This window comes from Taudactylus pleione, unplaced genomic scaffold (genome assembly GCF_031769625.1).
Source record: "Taudactylus pleione unplaced genomic scaffold, aTauple2 ptg000184l, whole genome shotgun sequence".
NCBI lineage: Eukaryota > Metazoa > Chordata > Amphibia > Anura > Myobatrachidae > Taudactylus > Taudactylus pleione.
The window spans coordinates 12,443,133-12,460,408 of NW_028284586.1; the positions used below are offsets into that span (position 1 = coordinate 12,443,133).

The 17,276-nt window shown below is 41.8% G+C and overlaps 1 protein-coding gene across 1 annotated transcript in view; it reads right to left on the reverse strand.

Moving 5' to 3' along the window:
• LOC148519748 (uncharacterized) overlaps positions 1-17,276 on the reverse strand; it is a 71,859-nt gene that overhangs the window by 44,918 nt on the left and 9,665 nt on the right. Inside the window, exons 2-4 of the mRNA XM_088476208.1 lie at positions 5,725-5,763; positions 4,017-4,172; positions 1,906-2,144 (exon numbers count right to left, since the gene is read on the reverse strand). Coding sequence (XP_088332334.1) covers positions 1,906-2,144; positions 4,017-4,172; positions 5,725-5,763 — 434 coding nt within the window. The remainder of the gene's footprint in view (positions 1-1,905; positions 2,145-4,016; positions 4,173-5,724; positions 5,764-17,276) is intronic.

Here is a 17,276-nt window from a genome sequence, read left to right on the forward strand (position 1 = left end):
TAAAAGAGTGCATTTCATAAACTATCAAGATATCAGCAGAGAATTGCACTAAAGTAGACAATTTTTATTTAATCATTAAAGGAATGGACTTACAGGTGGAAATATAACTGGTTCTCTCTCTTGGGAAATCAAACTTTCAAGAGAGATAAAGTGGAGAAGTTGCTCGTAGCAACCAATCAGCTTCTAAAGCTGGGTACACACCATACATTGGTGCAACCCAGCATTGCAGTGACCGATATTAAGGATACATCGTACACGCTGTACACACTGCGCAATCTGGCATACGACGACACAATGTATCATCAGGGGTGCCAAGCGGGTACAAATTACCCAGGCCTGGGCTTGCTAGAGGGGCCCGGTGGGGGTCCGGGTTCGGCACCGCTCCCCCCCTCTTACATCACAGCAGCCCAGCACACGCTGCTGTGTTCTGGGCTGCACTGGGAGACTGCTCGCGGCTGCTAAGAAGCAGCCACAGCAGTCTCCTATGCCTGTGGGGGGGTGCGATCAAGCTGAATGCGCCCCCCACTGGTTATGCACCGGGCTGAGGGGGCTCACTGCGGCCCCCTCGCCAGCAAGCAGCGCTGCAAAACTTTTTTTTTGCCTAAGGGGGCGTTGCCACGCCTCCCACGATTAGGCCACGCCCATTTTATTACCCGGGCCCGGAGCAGCTCTTGACGGGCCTGTGTATCATTACATGCTGCATGTAACTACACTTGTCATTCGCCACATTGTCCCATCTGACGTACAGCTCAGCAGATGGGGCAATATGATGAATGACAGACAGGAACGATGGATCGAGCGTACACATTATACGATGTGTACAATATTTATCATTCCAATCCATGTCGGGGTGATATATCGTATGATATTTTGTTCAGCATGTACCCATTGTAACTTTCTTTTTATAGACTCTGATAAATAAATGTTAACTAAAGTATATAGTTGCTATGAGCAACTCAATACCAGAGCAGGGCAATTTTGCCCCCACCCCTTGGTGTGACATCACAATTTCATGTGTTTGAGGGAGGAGCCATCAGTACCAGGAAGTATAGCACTCTGGGCGGCTAGACAGGCTGCAGGGTGCGTTCCCGTAGAGTCCTTCGGATGCTACAGGCGGCAGGGTCAGTCAGTCCTTGTGCATTCGCTAAGGGAATATGTAGATGTTATTTAATTATGTTGATAATATGTATATTCACTTAAGAAGACCTCTGTCTATCCACCAAAGCGCCAACTCAGAGCCTAGAGATGGGAAGATGGCTTCCATCGAAGGTGCCATCAGTGCGATACACGGAAAACCATCGATGACCATCACTGCTTAAGCAACACGGGTCAATCAGTAAAGGAGAACGGTGGCTAGTGGCATATCGGAGTCAAACCCATGTGCTATGCATCCTGGGGGAAAGAAACCATCACAGCACTATCGATGGCAAAACAGTCAATCATCTGTGGCAGTCCATCAATGGTTGCTATACATCAATGTTTGATGGCAATACCTATGTAGACCAACAATTCAGTAGCGGAGGATTTGACGTTACAGGTACAATTATCAATTAAACATTTATCATCGGTATGCAATACATGGCATATAGATCAATTGTTTTACAGTAGCTACTTTCATCTTTATTTGTAAATAAATTGACTTACTGTGAGATGTACTTTAAAAGATGCAAAATGAAATATTGTGGGTTATTGGAAAAATACCATATGGATATGAAAATGAGGGTGTAACAATCACTAAAGGTAATGACCAGAGTGCATCTGATGAGTTGGTGGAAAAAAAATCTAATTTCTGCACTTCTCCATACTTTACCTTGCTAACAAAAGTGTAAAGTGTCTACTCATTTCATGATCCATATACAATTTTTTACCCAGTTGAACAATAATTTTACTAGTTTATTTTATTACCTTTGAGCGCTTTGTTGATATAAGTGAATGTATGTTATCTATTAAAGTCCGATTGTTGTAATCTTTTGCAGAAGCATCAGTTAGGACCACGATCAGTGAACTATCAGGTGAAGCTTCCAATGCTAATTCAAGACCTCCCATAGCCAGCTCCGGGCAGTCACCTCCACCTACTGCGTAGAGATTTTGGAAGTAATCACCAAACTCAGTTCTTGAATGAGTGACTCGGACTGGTCCAATTGCTTAAAAACAATAATTATTTGTGTCACAATAGGTAAATGAAACTTTCACTTTCTTGCTCTCTGCAAAGTCTGCATTTTATTGTAAACTGCTTTATGTCTGGTTGTACTACTTTACCTAGTGATAACATTTGTAAATAATAGACATTAATACAAAAGCCTTGTTGCGCACTTCTAAACAGACTTGTTAAACTGGCAGCCTACAGCTTCATATGGCATTTCATACTGTACATGTTTCTTGTGATCACCACAGTGCTATTGTTCAGCAGGAACTCTCATTTACTATGACGTGATGTCCTGGGCCAGTCTTAATTTGAAGGCCCTTTTGAGTGCTTCTGAATACCATATATACAGTATGTATACAGTATATAATATATATTTAAGTATATATATTATATATAATTGTTTTCCTGTAGCTCTACCCACAATTCCTGAACCTATTGTTCCAGGATCTATTATATATTCTTCTGTACAATAAAGGAAGGGTTGCAGAGAGGGGGCAGGGGCATAATGTGCGGCAGCCCAACAGGAGCCACACTGGAAGCTGGGCAAATAACCATCAGATTAATAGCTTCCTTAGCATACAGTATCTCCTTTTGCCTAGGTTCCATGCAGCCTGCAGACATGTCGGCATGTTCACACACTACAAGGCTGCAAAACACAGCCTGGGAGGAGATTACTCCTGGCAGATGCTAATGGTAAAAACTTAGCAAACATATATTAATAACATTGATACAGACTTTCTCTTGGATAGTAAATTGAGTTACATTTTATATTCTTTTGGTTATTTCGTCATTATCAAAGTCAGATAGCAGCTGTAGTATGCACTTATGCACATTGCTGACCATTGTACAATCAGTTATATGTGTTTACACTACTGTAATCCTCATGCAGCCACTTGAATGACTGTAACCACATTCTTACTGATCTCTCCAAAGCTGGACTTTCCTCACTCCTGCCCATTCTAAATGCAGCTGCAATAAATTCTATATTAAGGGAGAGACATGGAGGGGGCAAATGGAGAGACCTGGAGGGGCAAAGGGAGAGACATGGAGGGGGCAAAGGGAGAGACATGGAGGGGGCAAAAGGAGAGACATGGTAGCAAAGGGAGAGACATTGAGGGGGCAATGGGAAAGAGATGGAGTTGGCAAAAGGAGAGACGTGGAGGTGGCAAAGGGAGAGACACGGAGGGGGCAAATGGAGAGATGTGGAGGTGGCAAAGGGAGAGACATGGAGGAGGCAAAGGGAGAGAGATGGAGGGGCAAATGGTGAGACATGGAGGAGGCAAATGGAGATACATGGAGGGGGCTATGGGTAAGAACAGCACAGTCTTTCTTTTTTCTCTTTCTTTTTTAAATATGTTATTTTGACCCAGCTATTTAAAAAACGGGACTGCTTAGTAATTATTTTGACTTAGGAGTGACTTGAAAAACCCTAAGGGTGCCTCGAAATGAGAAAGTTTGGGAACCATGGTCTTATACCAATGCAGTGCCCATATCAATATGGTACTGGGGCTGGGCTATGTTTGTATGAGGCCCAGGCATGTATAGAGCCAGGGAGCCTTGCCTAGCCAGTGGTCCTCCACATGCCCATGATCCTTGGGCCAGACCTCCCAAGGGGGAGCAGCCACCTCCCCCCCCCCCCAAGATGCAGTGGCCACATCCTCTGCAGCATGTGAAGAGAGCAGCAGTATTTCAACTGGGATGTGGCCACAGTCTCAAACACTTAACTACACACCCATTAGCGGGCCTAGTCAGATCTCCTGATGGCACTGCTTATGCCCACTCTCCACAGTCAAACAATGGTTCTATATAATGAATACATTTACATATACATATAAAATAGTTTGAGCTACAGCAGAACATTTTTTATTACTTGGATCATTGAACTCCACCATTGTATATTGGCGGACACTACATGGAAGTTGTGCTGACACTCTGTCAAGAATCCAATCATTGACTTTCTTTAGCTGCGCTAGGTCATCGCTCATAGAACCAGTTGTGTCCACCAGGTATGTCAGGGATGAGGACTCTAGTAAAAGAACACAAGTGTAAATGCTACTGTATATAAAGAAGTCAGCAAGTAACTGAGAATGACATTTCTCAAACACTATAAATTTGACTCAAATAGTTTCTATACTTTCATAGGACTTACTAAATAAATTGAATTATCTATCTTGCTCTCTTTTCTTTTCAGTCATGTATTTATATAATCAGACATATCTGTTCCCTTCAGATACAACACACAGCTACTCTGCTACATTTATTTCCCATACAAACAGCAAAGCTGTGTCAAATACCATAGCAATATGGAAATAAACTATACTGATTATCTAAATGCATAACTGAAAAACACAGAAGATAAAGCAGTGTATATAGTAAAGCTGAGTACACACCTAAAAGAAATATCTGCAGATCGAGTGATCTGTAGATGATGACTGTTCATACACACTAAACAACCATCATCTGTCCGCGGGTCCCGTTGGCCGAGGTCTCGTTGCACCCCCCTCCCCACAGCCTCTGCTGCAAGTGTACAGGCGGTCGGCTCTCATGGAATAATTTTTCTTAATTTTTATTATTTTTCACATCACTAATTAATTTAATACATGCTGTCCTAACATGTTCCCACACTGATCAGGTTATTGAATAATCTTATTACACAGTCTCAGTGTGGTGAAATAGGAATACCAGTGTACTGAATAATGGTCATGAACATTGGGTATCCATCTTTCTACTAGATACTAAGGGTGGGATGTACTATGGGCAAAAATGCAGTCAAACCCCCGAAAATGAAGTTTCTCTTATGCATTTCTCTTATGTACCAAGCTCCAGAATGCAGTGCATTCCAGAGCTTGGACCCGGTGGGTAACGCCAGGTTTAGATGCCTATACCCAATACAAGTCTATGGGCTTCTAGTCTCATTCCCAACTGAGAGGGCACCCTCCCAGCACCCCCAGCAGCTCGCGTTTCATTTTGCGCAGGTGCAGAAGGAGAGCTGTCCTTTGTGATTAGAATTGCAAATCTAGGTACATAACGGTGTAATTAACACTGGTACTGTATGTACCTGATAAGTGGTGAAATGTACGTCATTGTGGATGCGATGCTTAGTATTTCCCGTCATTGTACCCAATAACTGTTTCCTTTTACACATTCTTTATATTATGCAAACACAGTAGGTACCATTTTTGGGTGTATACCACAGAGAAGAAGTAATACAATATGTTATCCCACCACGTTCCTACACTAATCAGGTTATTGGATAATATTGTTATGCAAACTCTCTTGGAGAGATGGTGGATTCAAATTTGCTGCTGGAAGGATAGGGAGGTGATGGGATCAAAGAAGATGGGACTCCAGATTGATATAGAGAGGAGGGGGCCCACGACGGGGGATGCACACAGACCCCCTCCTCTCTAAAGACGCCCCTGCAATATAGCCTAAGAGAAAATGTACCATTACATTAGCCAGTGCTGAGAAGTAGAGAGATTTCATGGACATTACTGTATAGGGACAAACCATTAAATTGTGGTACTGTGACTGGAAAATGGGGACTGTTGGCACCTATGACATTGTATTTTCTATACCTGTTTGGGAAATGCATTCCTCCTTGAAACGTGTTGAACCTGAAGAAACAAAGGACAAATATTACAAAGGGTAAACTGTTCCTTTTCCTTTATACTCCCTTTTTTTTTACTAATACGAGTACCTAATGTAATCCCTATTATCAGTGGCTTGTCATGCATTGGTTAAAAAGAAAGATTGTCCAAGATAATAAAATATTGAGAAGTACTCAAACATAATGAGAAAAAATAAACTTGTAGGTTTTAAATTCTGTGTTAAATTAAGATAATTTTTATGCAAATTAGTTTTCTGTACTGGGTTACTTACAGTAGTTTACACTTTTATCTAAACCTAATTCACAAATAATACGAAATAAACTATATAAACTGTAAGAAGTAGAGTTCACTGAATAGGAAATTAAGCTTTGCCATGTGAAATATAATTTTTAATCGCCACATATTGTGGTAAAAAGGTATTATAAAAATGTGCAATTTACCAAATGTTGCCGGGACACTGGCTCCAACAAGAGCCCATCCTGTCGAGGAATTAGATGCAAAGTGATAGCTAATATTACTTTACATGCTCATACAGACCCGTGAGCTTAATGCGCATGTGTGGTCGTCGGGCTGATGGGAGGAATCTGAATAAATTCTGTACTATGGCTATTAGGGGCTAACGCTATATGAAGATGACTTTAGCTACTGGGGCCAAGCTCTGGAAAGCTTTGAATTCCGATGCCTGGTAAATTACACAGTTCACCAGCCCTCATAAGTTTCTATAAGGGCTGGTTTTTTTATTGTGATTGAAAATGTGGGACCACAGCAAATATCTATCCTACATATATCCTGGAGATAGTTAATATTTCCTAATATCTCCCACAAAATAATTGAGCTAAATATGCCCCCTAGGTATCCTAGCATTACTTACCCATAGTCACTGTTGTAGCCGAATATGTCCAACCGCACCATAGAAACAAGATCAAACACTGGAGATTCATGGCAAGAAAAGGTAATTTTCAGTGATATATGTTAAGATTTTGTATGCTTAATGTAAGAGTTAGCCTGCTATCTGTGTACTAATGATGTACACAGACAAACATAACCCATATATATAGAGCAAATATAAGGAAGTATTTACTATGCAAATGATACCCATTGAAGCATAGCATGTTGGCAGTCCTCCGAATACATATTGTCCTATTGTTTGTAAGCAATGTAAATGGTTATACAACAAAATGTATCCATTTACTTTCATACAATGAGGGATTATATGTTACTGGTATGCTGTTTGAAGCTGGCTTCCTGAAATATATTTGTATTGCTCATAATGTAACATAACTTCAGATTAGTTGAGTTTTTCTTGGAATCTGTTCATACAGCAGTGAAAAACTCTCTATCAATCATCCCCAATGATAACAGGGCTTTCATGGGATGTAGTTTGCTAGTTTATAATCAGAATGTCAAAAAGCAGTATGGGGACCCAAAACACAGACCCCGCAATGTCAGCAAATGTGAAATAAGAAATAACGTCACATAGTGGGCGTGGCTTATTGTAATTAGGTCACTCCCCCATTGTTGGTCGTCGGTGCGATGTGAGGGTGCACTTTGAAGAGTTGGCACAGGGTGCTCCGAACCCTGGAGTGCCGGCTCTGGGTTGAGATTAGGACTACCTCATTGCTGTATGCCTATATGTACTCCAGAGGCACCTGATTTGGACTGGCCGGCCTGCCCCATCATATAAGCCAGCAGTGACCCGACTATGAAGTTGTGGGAGGCAGCATAAGCCTGCTGATACCTGTAAGTGCTGAACTGCAGTGCCCGCTATGAATATCTAATAATCTATACACCCTAAATGTCGCTATTTAGCGTTGTAAGTCGCACAATAAATAATTGTTTTCCAGACTTTGACTGTGGTTCCAAAGCACAAAAAGTTATTATTCACATAAAAAGCATTTAGTTACATGCTGTGATCTAAATACAATTAGCGAAAAGATTTTTATACATAAACAAGGTACAGTCGGTACATACGCAGGTGCACCAGTCCCAGTTACAGTCATCAATCCAGAGGTCTGTGGTCATCCAAGAGAATGGCTACTAACTGGGACCGGGACACAGGCTATATACCCTAACAGATCATGATAACAACAATGTAGACAGACAAACATAATTCCACTGGTTCTTGCTCTTGGTCTTTGTAGTACGCTGTAGTTCATAGGACAGTTCACTAGGGGTATGTCCCAATTCTCCAGATTACATTGTCTTTCTTTAATTGATTTAAACTAGATAGAGACACTACATTACAGTGTATACATTCTAACCAATAATTTACTATATTCCATAACCATCGAACGCAAGATGCGACTCCCTCGCTGATAGATTCAGATATCTGGAAATAAACAGTGTGTCAGTTTAGTACCAAACATGCCATGTCTATCATGTTGTATACCATTAATATCAAATACATGCATTTTACATCATAATTAATAACTTTAATATAAACCATAATGTGCAGGAACCTTTTATGAGTGCGTGTATATTTATGATAATATGTAAGTATGCGTTGTGTGTCTACATGCAGCATAAAAGGTGCGCTGTGTGCAGGGTTTGTGTTACAGCGCAAACCATGCGCTGTGTGTGTTTCTATTTATAATTGCAACTGTATATATATATGTGTGCATGCATTGTGGATACCCATGTGATCGTTTAAGTATATATATACATATATGTATACATATATATACAGTCAGGTACATAAATATTGGGACATTGACAGAATTTTCATATTTTGGCCTCTATTCACCATTTGAAATGAAACAAACAAGATGTGCTTTAACTGCAGACTTTCAGATTTAATTTGAGGGTAATTACATCCAAATCAGGTGAACGGTGTAGGAATTACAACGGTTTCTATATGTGCCTCCCACTTTTTAAGGGGCCAAAAGTAATGGGACTATCAACTCAAAAGCTATTTCATGGACAGGTGTGGGCTATTCCCTCATTATTTCATTATCAATTAAGCAGGTAAAAGGTCTGGAGTTCATTCTAGGTGTGACATTTGCATTTGGAATCAGTTGCTGTCAACTCTCAATATGAGATCCAAAGAGCTGTCACTATCAGTGAAGCAAGCCATCATTAGGCTGAAAAATCAAAACAAACCCATCAGAGAGATAGCAAAAACATTAGGTGTGGCCAAATCAACTGTTTGGAACATTCTTAAAAAGAAAGAACGCACCGGAGAGTTCAACAACACCAAAAGACCCAGAAGACCACGGAAAACAACTGTGGTGGATGACAGAAGAATTATTTGCCTGGTGAAGAAAAACCCCTTCACAACAGTTGGCCAAATCAAGAACACTCTCCAGGAGGTAGGTGTATATGTGTTAAAGTCAACAATCAAGAGAAGACTTCACAAGAGTGAATATAGAGGGTTCACCACAAGATGTAAACCATTGGTGAGCCACAAAAACAGGAAGACCAGATTAGAGTTTGCCAAACAACATCTAAAAAAGCCATTACAGTTCTGGAACAACATCACTCTGGACAAAGATCAACTTGTACCAGAGTGATGGGAAAAGAATAGTATGGAGAAGGAAAGGAACTGCTCATGATCCAAAACATACCACCTCATCAGTGAAGCAGGGTAGTGGTAGTGTCATGGCGTGGGCATGTATGGCTGCCAATGGAACTGGTTCCCTTGTATTTATTGATGATGTGACTGCTGACAAAAGTAGCAGAATGAATTCTGAAGTGTTTTGGGCAATATTATATGCTCATATTTAGTCAAATGCTTCAGAACTCATTGGACGGCGCTTCACAGTGCAGATGGACAATGACCCGAAGCATACTGAAAAAGCAACCAAAGAGTTTTTTACGCCTAAAAAGTGGAATGTTATGCAATGGCCGAGTCAATCCCCTGACCTGAAACCGATTAAGCATGCATTTCACTTGATGAAGACAAAACTGAAGGGAAAATACCCCAAGAACAAGCAGGAACTGAAGACATTTGCAGTAGAGGCCTGGCAGAGCATCACCAGGGAAGAAACCCAGCGTCTGGTGATGTCTATGCATTCCAGACTTCAGGCTGTAATTGCCTGCAAAAGATTTGCAACAAAGTATTAAAAAGTGAAAGTTAGATTTAGGATTGCTTAGTTTGTCCCATTACTTTTGGCCCCTTAAAAAGTGGGAGGCACATATAGAAACCGTTGTAATTCCTACACCGTTCACCTGATTTGGATGTAATTACCCTCAAATTAAATCTGAAAGTCTACAGTTAAAGCACATCTCGTTTGTTTAATTTCAAAGCCATTGTGGTGGTGAATAGAGGCCAAAATATGAAAATTCTGTCAATGTCCCAATATTTATGCACCTGACTGTATATATATACCAATATATATATATATATATACATATATATATATATATATATATATATATATATATATATATACATAACTCCAAACAATAATATTACTTCTGTCTGAACTAAAATAATGACAGACAATGGAGTTTGTCCTGTTCACAGATTGAGCAAGCTTTGGCAAACAGTCTGATAATTTTAACAAAAGGCTTTCCTATGTTTATTCAGAATACAATTGTCAGTCCCTCTTAACCACATCAGCATGGGACACAAGGCCTACAATTTCTAACGATAGCTAAATGTCTGACAATTGTTTCTAAATCCACTCTCTCTGAGCATATCAATGTCTGTGTTAAACTTAAATTGTCACAGACATACTGTATCTATATGCGGAGCAAACACTCACAGTATCTTTGTGTATTCTTAATTATTTGTCACAGACATGTCTACAAGACTTTGTCTGTCATCACTGATATATGTTTATTAATAAATGTATGTATTGTTTTTGTAAGGACTTTTAACAGTGTTCTATTGTGTAGGAAATGCACGATGCTAAATAATAACATAGCGCCATATACTGTGTAGGATTCGCAAAATGGCGCTGAATAGCCATTCGCAAAATGGCTTCATGCAGATTTTGATTTTAACAGATTCTGTCTTAGCCAACCATCCGACTTCAACACCGCGGAACTGGCATAGGGATCACAAGTGAAGGCTTTGGCCACCAGAGATGTTGAAGCGTGGATCCCTGTCTGGTGGCACTGGCAGCGCTGATTAGAATATACCTTTATTAAAATTTAAATATTGCATATTTAATTTTTTTATTTGGGGGGGAGCAACAATGTGCATAGGGGCGGCCTGGCGCCTAAATCTGTCTCTGTCTGTCTATCTCTGCAGCACGTATAGGAGGTATATGAAATGTTTGCATAGTTGGTGGATACATCAGCAGATATACAGTAGCTCTCTCTTTCTCTCCCCCTATATTCCCTGTGCCACTTGCAAATAATATAAAGTGTGTGCAGAAACTGGAGGCTTTCAGTGCGCATTCCCAAAGTTCACTGATACATGCAAATGTATTATTATTATTCTCCAAAGACAATCGCGTTGGCTATATTTAGCGGGGATTTGAGCCTTGTTAAAGGGTTGTACAATGGCAGTTCAAGTGAGAAGGGACCCATGTTCAGTCTCCAGTCTCCTTGTGGACCCCCCGCTCTTTCTAATCTATGGGTGCAGGGTGTGAGCCATGCTGGACCCAGGGGCCTGTATGCATCGCACACAGTGTAACTATTATAGATACGCCCATGGGGCTGTATAACATTTCATCTCGCGGTAAGGTGAGCTTACATGAATGTGTAGCAACAATATATTTTTACGCTTCGATAACATGCAAATTGAATGAAATATGAATAGACACCCATAGAGCCCCTGTGCATATAGTGCAGCTCTGCTAAGAACCGAAGTAGAGCCAACCTCTGAATCCTTTATAGGTGACGGTGAATGATTAATAATGAATACATGCTTGTACACTCTGCAGACAGCTGCGTAAATGTGTCAGAAAGGAGTCACATATTAAGGAGATAGCGGAAATGGAATCGGTTTGCAGTTGCTGTAGCTAACCTTTCCCTGTTCTGCAAGTGTCTAAACCTAGTCAAACATGTGTAAGGTTTTATTATATTAACATATATTTAAAAGAAGGAATTTATACAATTCAATATACTGCTCCTATTCAGTATTCCATGTAAGCGGGCACCAGTTAGGTGTATACAACCAATTACACATACCACATTAGACTTTTTTATGCGCAAGAAAATATAACCCTACAATTACTTATTTCAATCTCATTCCTTTCATTGCATATCATTGTATTCTTGGATACAAAGCCATATTCAGACACACCTACAGTATGTTTGGTATGTTTTTTTTCATAGAATAGAAGTGGCATCTAGTTGAAAGTAATATGACATGAGCTGCCTGTTTTATGCAGCCTGTGTGTTCACAGTGTATGCAGTCGGGAAGCCGGCAGACCTAATCCCGACAGCCGGCTTCCCAACTGCTTAATCCCGATGAGGGTTAAATGACAGGCACCTAAATCTAGACGCCTATCATTTTACCAACGCCGGGAGACCGGCGCCTGGCATCCTGATCGAAGGGACGCCGGGCACGGATAGCCACGGGGGGAGGGTTAGGTTTAGGGTTCCCAGGGGGGACTTAGGGTTAGGCACTCCCCCAGGAGGTTAGGTTTAGGCAAGGGGAAGGGAGGGTTAGGGTTAGGCACCCCCGGGGGGGACTTAGGGTTAGGCACTCCCCCAGGAGGTTAGGTTTAGGCAAGGGGAAGGGAGGGTTAGGGTTAGGCACCCCCGCCTATGCAAGGGTCTCGTCGCAAGCCCCGATGGTCTCAACCATCGAGACCATCACCTGGTCAATCGCTAAAGCTGTGGGTGGTCACCCACAGCTTAGCGAGTGGCCAGGAGGCCAGCTTTGAAATACGAAGCGGCCGCCCTCATTCAGAGCGAGCGCTTGCATTTTGCGAGCAGCTCTGAATGAGGTCCTCTGTGTATGGAACAGCAAGTATAGGTCTTGGGATGGATCGATAGGATCTGGTACATTTGGGTGTGTCATGGCACAGAGCACCATAGGGCAGGGGGCGCTATTTGGGCCTGTCAAATTTCCTGTTTATTATCATTCTCACTGTTAGCTTCCTCTACCAGTGTACCTTCCCTGGCCCTTCCCCATGAAGCCATCCATGGCCCTTTTTCAGGTGCTCTATCTTATGTCCTTATTTAAAAAATGAGGGGGGAGGAGCAATGCTCTCTCTGGCACAGAACACCAAAAAGTCTAGTTACGGCTCTGACCCAGTGATTGGCTGCTGGCACAAAAGGGAGCGGAGAAAACAGGGAGAAGGCAGGAAGACAGCAGTCTTTGCTGCTCTTTTATCCTAACAACGCTGCTTATGCCATCCTGGAATGGCAAATGCGATACTAGCAGAGAAAGGATAGCTGCGCTGACACATTTGATACATATGTTACATATTTGTTTTTTAATTATTAATTCAATATATAGAAATTCAAGAGTTTCCTCTTACATATACACGGTCAGATTTCTTGGTCGATTCAAACGATGCGCAGGCACGGACGGTCAATATCGATATCGACTATCGCCTGTGCATGCAGGCCAACCTGGTCGATACGGACCAAGTTCGCCTGGTTACTATAGGGACCCTCGCTCGTTGATCGAGGGTCGTTATGTTAGTTGGGGGAATGGAGCATGTTCTGGATGTTCGCTAACGATCATCCAGCACATGCTGGTCGATCAGACAACGATATCTGATCGTTGTCTGATCTGACTGTGTGTACGGTCCATTATTTAGGAGTACCTTTACTCTAACACCTCACGGTATACGCTTCGGGTTGCAAAAGCCGCCTCTTCGTAAATATAGACCATTGTGTCTGTCATCGGGATTATTCTAGGTTGTGTATCATGTGAAAAGAAAACCAATATATAGTGCAAGGTGTACAGAAATGAATCTTTACAAAAGTGGTAATCATGTGTACGCACCCGAGTATGCTGAGAATATGACTTATAAAGGGAACGTCAGTTTGGCGTAACTTCATCCTATTCTCAGTTGTATGGAACTCCGTTGGATCTCTCTTTCTGTGAAATACAGTGTTTTGGGGCGGCAACAATGTGAGGATATGGAACCGTCCTGAGTTATTGGGATGCCATGAAAATATTATGGGCTTGTAATGGGCATTTTTCAAAAGTACAATCTGAGTCGTGCATATGGGGTAGGGAATGATATCAGTTCCAATGGATGCCATAAAATTACACTTTTCAGGTTACAGGCACATACCCCCCACCCCATTAGCCTTCACATTAGCATAAGCTTGTTAATCAGGCTTCTTGGGCTGGCCGTAACTACAGTCACTTCGCGGGCAACTTAGAATCAGCCCCTTAGTTCTTACAAGAAGAATTCTACATTATACCATGGGCAGAAAAACACAGAAGCAGAGTAAAAACCTTGTTTGTGTAGTTCGTGGTTTAAATCCGTTGCTCATCATTTTAGTTTTCTGATTTACCTATGTGTTTATTGTTTAGCTCCTTACCAAGTAAGCCTACCGAAGGGACTGCCTTCCAATTTGTATATAATATGTGTCTTTCTTAACCTGGGTATCCACTAGACGAGATGTTGTCCGATCCTGCGGATCAAAGCAACATATCGGGTACATGGTCTAGCATGTACCCTTGATATGCCTGCTCCCGTGGGTCACTAGCAACATCCCTCGTTGGCTCTACTGCAGGGCTGACGGGGGATGTCGATAACAATGACATGCTGCAGAATGCAGTATGACACATACTTCCTCCTGTCGGAACTGGCATCGGCAAGTGTGTATGCACTTACCGCATGCTGGGCACTGTCACCGGCGATATCGTGCTGTGTACGCATCGCTAAGTGTGTACCCAGCGTTAGACTGGGTATACAACATGCGATACATTGGACGATATATCATCCTGACGTGGATCGGAATGAGATATCGTCCATATTGCTCAGTGTGCACCCTTAATCTATTATTCATATGGGTCGTCAGCGACGTCGTACCATCTCATGTGCTGTATGTGTATCGGGTCGGCTGGGATACAAATCGTTCTGATGTGTACCTGGCCTTACTGTGCTAGAATTCTTAATTTTTCAGACATGTCTGAATGCAGCAAAAAATCATCTTGATATGATGGCTCAGAATTCTTCAAAATGAACGAGACCACCTAGTCCTGGTTCCAGAGATCCAGTGAGCCCTCCACACTATTTGGAAGAGGATATTATTAACCCAGATTACTACTTACTGTACTTTTCTAATACTTGACAAGACATTACCTATACCGTACAACAGGTAATTAAAAAAGTGGTTAATTACAGGGAATAGGACTGATAACGTGTAGTCTTAAATTGATGACCATTTCCATTTTCAAGCAGAGATAGATATTATATGTTTTTGCTATTAAGGCTGATCTAGAAGCACTTAGGCCCCTATTTGGAATGCAATTGTGATAAGGTAATATATTGCATTGTGATATTGCATATTATTACAAGGATTTATTAATGTGAAGGTGCTGGGACAAACATTCCTGGAAAGCTTTGTCCTGGTGAATAAGAAGCAGATGGCCTAGCGCATGTGCAAACTCTTCATTTGTCAGGGGTCAGTCTGCGCATGTGTTAAGTAAATTCATTTTAACCCATACCCCATTCTGCTCCTGTGCCCAGCCTCCCAGCACAGCTGATTCCAGAGCCAAGGTCTGTCCATAGCAGCTGTGCAGGGAGGCCGGGCAGAGCAGCAGGATCAGAGAAAGTTCAGTGCAGTACTACTGTTCATAGACGGAATTTTAGGGCATGGAGGAGATTTTTGCAAAATCCAAAATTGCCTGAGATGCATTTAAGTTATACTAAATTAATGTAAAAAGGGTGTGAAAACATCAGTTTTCACATTATTTTAGTAAAAATATTATTGATAGATATGTCCCTAAGGGCTCTATTTACTACAATCCGCATATTGAATGCAGATTGTAGTGCGATATTAGCCAATATCACAGGGATTTACTAAAAATCCCTTGCAGGGACAGAGCTTGCGCAAAAAATACTGTGACAAGTGCCCGTGCATGCGCCAACCGGCTGCCGCTAAGCCCCTCGTCGCTAAGCCCCACCCCCATGATCGCAATTCCCCCGCGACCCTTCCCCTCCCCTCCTGCGACTCCCCTCCCTTAATTACACTTACTTCCAGTGATCGGTGCTCCAGTGATGTCCAGCGGATTAGCTGATATCCCATCCTGCACTGGGACCCGGTCAGGTGATGACCAGGCCCCAGTGCAGGATGGGAGACCAGCTGACCGGAGGGAGGACATCACCGGAGACCCCGATCTCTAATCCCTGGACTCTTAAGTTGTTTTTTTTTTACTAATTTTTTTTTTCTTCTTTTTTACAGTGTATCAGCATGTGGTCTATTTAGACCACACAGCTGGTCACTGGGGCTGGCCTGGGCTCTGCTCTGCCTATTAGAGCAGAGCAGGAGTCCGGTAATCGGAGAAGACCCTGGATAACGCCAACTCCAGGTGGCGTTATTATCACAAGGCTTTCCCCGGTATTTTTTCATAATTTATTTTTAGTAACTGTGGCCAGATCACATTTTCCATTATAATTATGGGAAATGCGATCTGCTTACTAAAAATAAGTGATAATTAGGGCTTGGAGTACAATTTTACGAATTCTACTCCAATTGCCCTTTAGTAACTTTAGGTTATACTAAAATAATGTGCAAAGGGTGTGAAAACATAATTTTTCACTTTAGTTTAGTAAAAATAATGTTAATAAATAGCGCCCTTAAAGAGAAGCAAGAAGATATGGAAAATAAATCACATTTTAGTAAAATAATGTTCCCTAATCAACTGCTACACTTCCAGAGTCCTTAAAGGGCTCCCTGACTCTGACTTGGAAATGGACAGAGGCCATAGAGTCTTACGGGTTGGGTACTGGATGCCAGTGCTCAGGATCCCGGCAGTCAGAATCCCTACACTGGCATCCCGAAAGGGTTAGGATACCAACACCTGTCGGTCAGTATCCTAACCCTCCCCCTCTCCCTACCTCTAACCCTCCCTTCCTGGTGCCTAAACCTAACCTCTCCCTCCCTACACCTTAAACCTATCCCTCCCCCCTTAGTGCCTAACTCTAATTCTCCCCCTAGTGCCTAACCCTAACACCTAAAACTAACCCTTCCCCTAACCACACTACTTCCCTTCAGGATGCCGCCTGTTGGGATGCCGGCACCCTGACAGGTGTCGGGATCAATTCTTTTGGTGGTATAAAAGGTCAGCTTGCTCCAAACTGCACAGGAAGACATCATTTTAGGTGGGGATTTAAATGTAATTATTGACCTCCAATCTAGATAAATTAACCTCACATTCATCTTCCCCCTCTCAATCATCAAGTAAAAATTCCAAAAAAGTGTCCATTATACTAACACTATATGATCTACGTGATACCTAATATGTTGTGATTTCAACAGGTAAACATTACACTCATTTAGTTTTCACTCATCAGATAAAATCTTCTATCAACATGCTATTGGTACATTTTGCTTTAATGCAGTTTTGAACTTTGGCAGGCATCATACCTTTATTTTGGACTAAGCAGTTTATCCTGCTTCAACCTAGCTAATTCTTCTAATCAATCTTA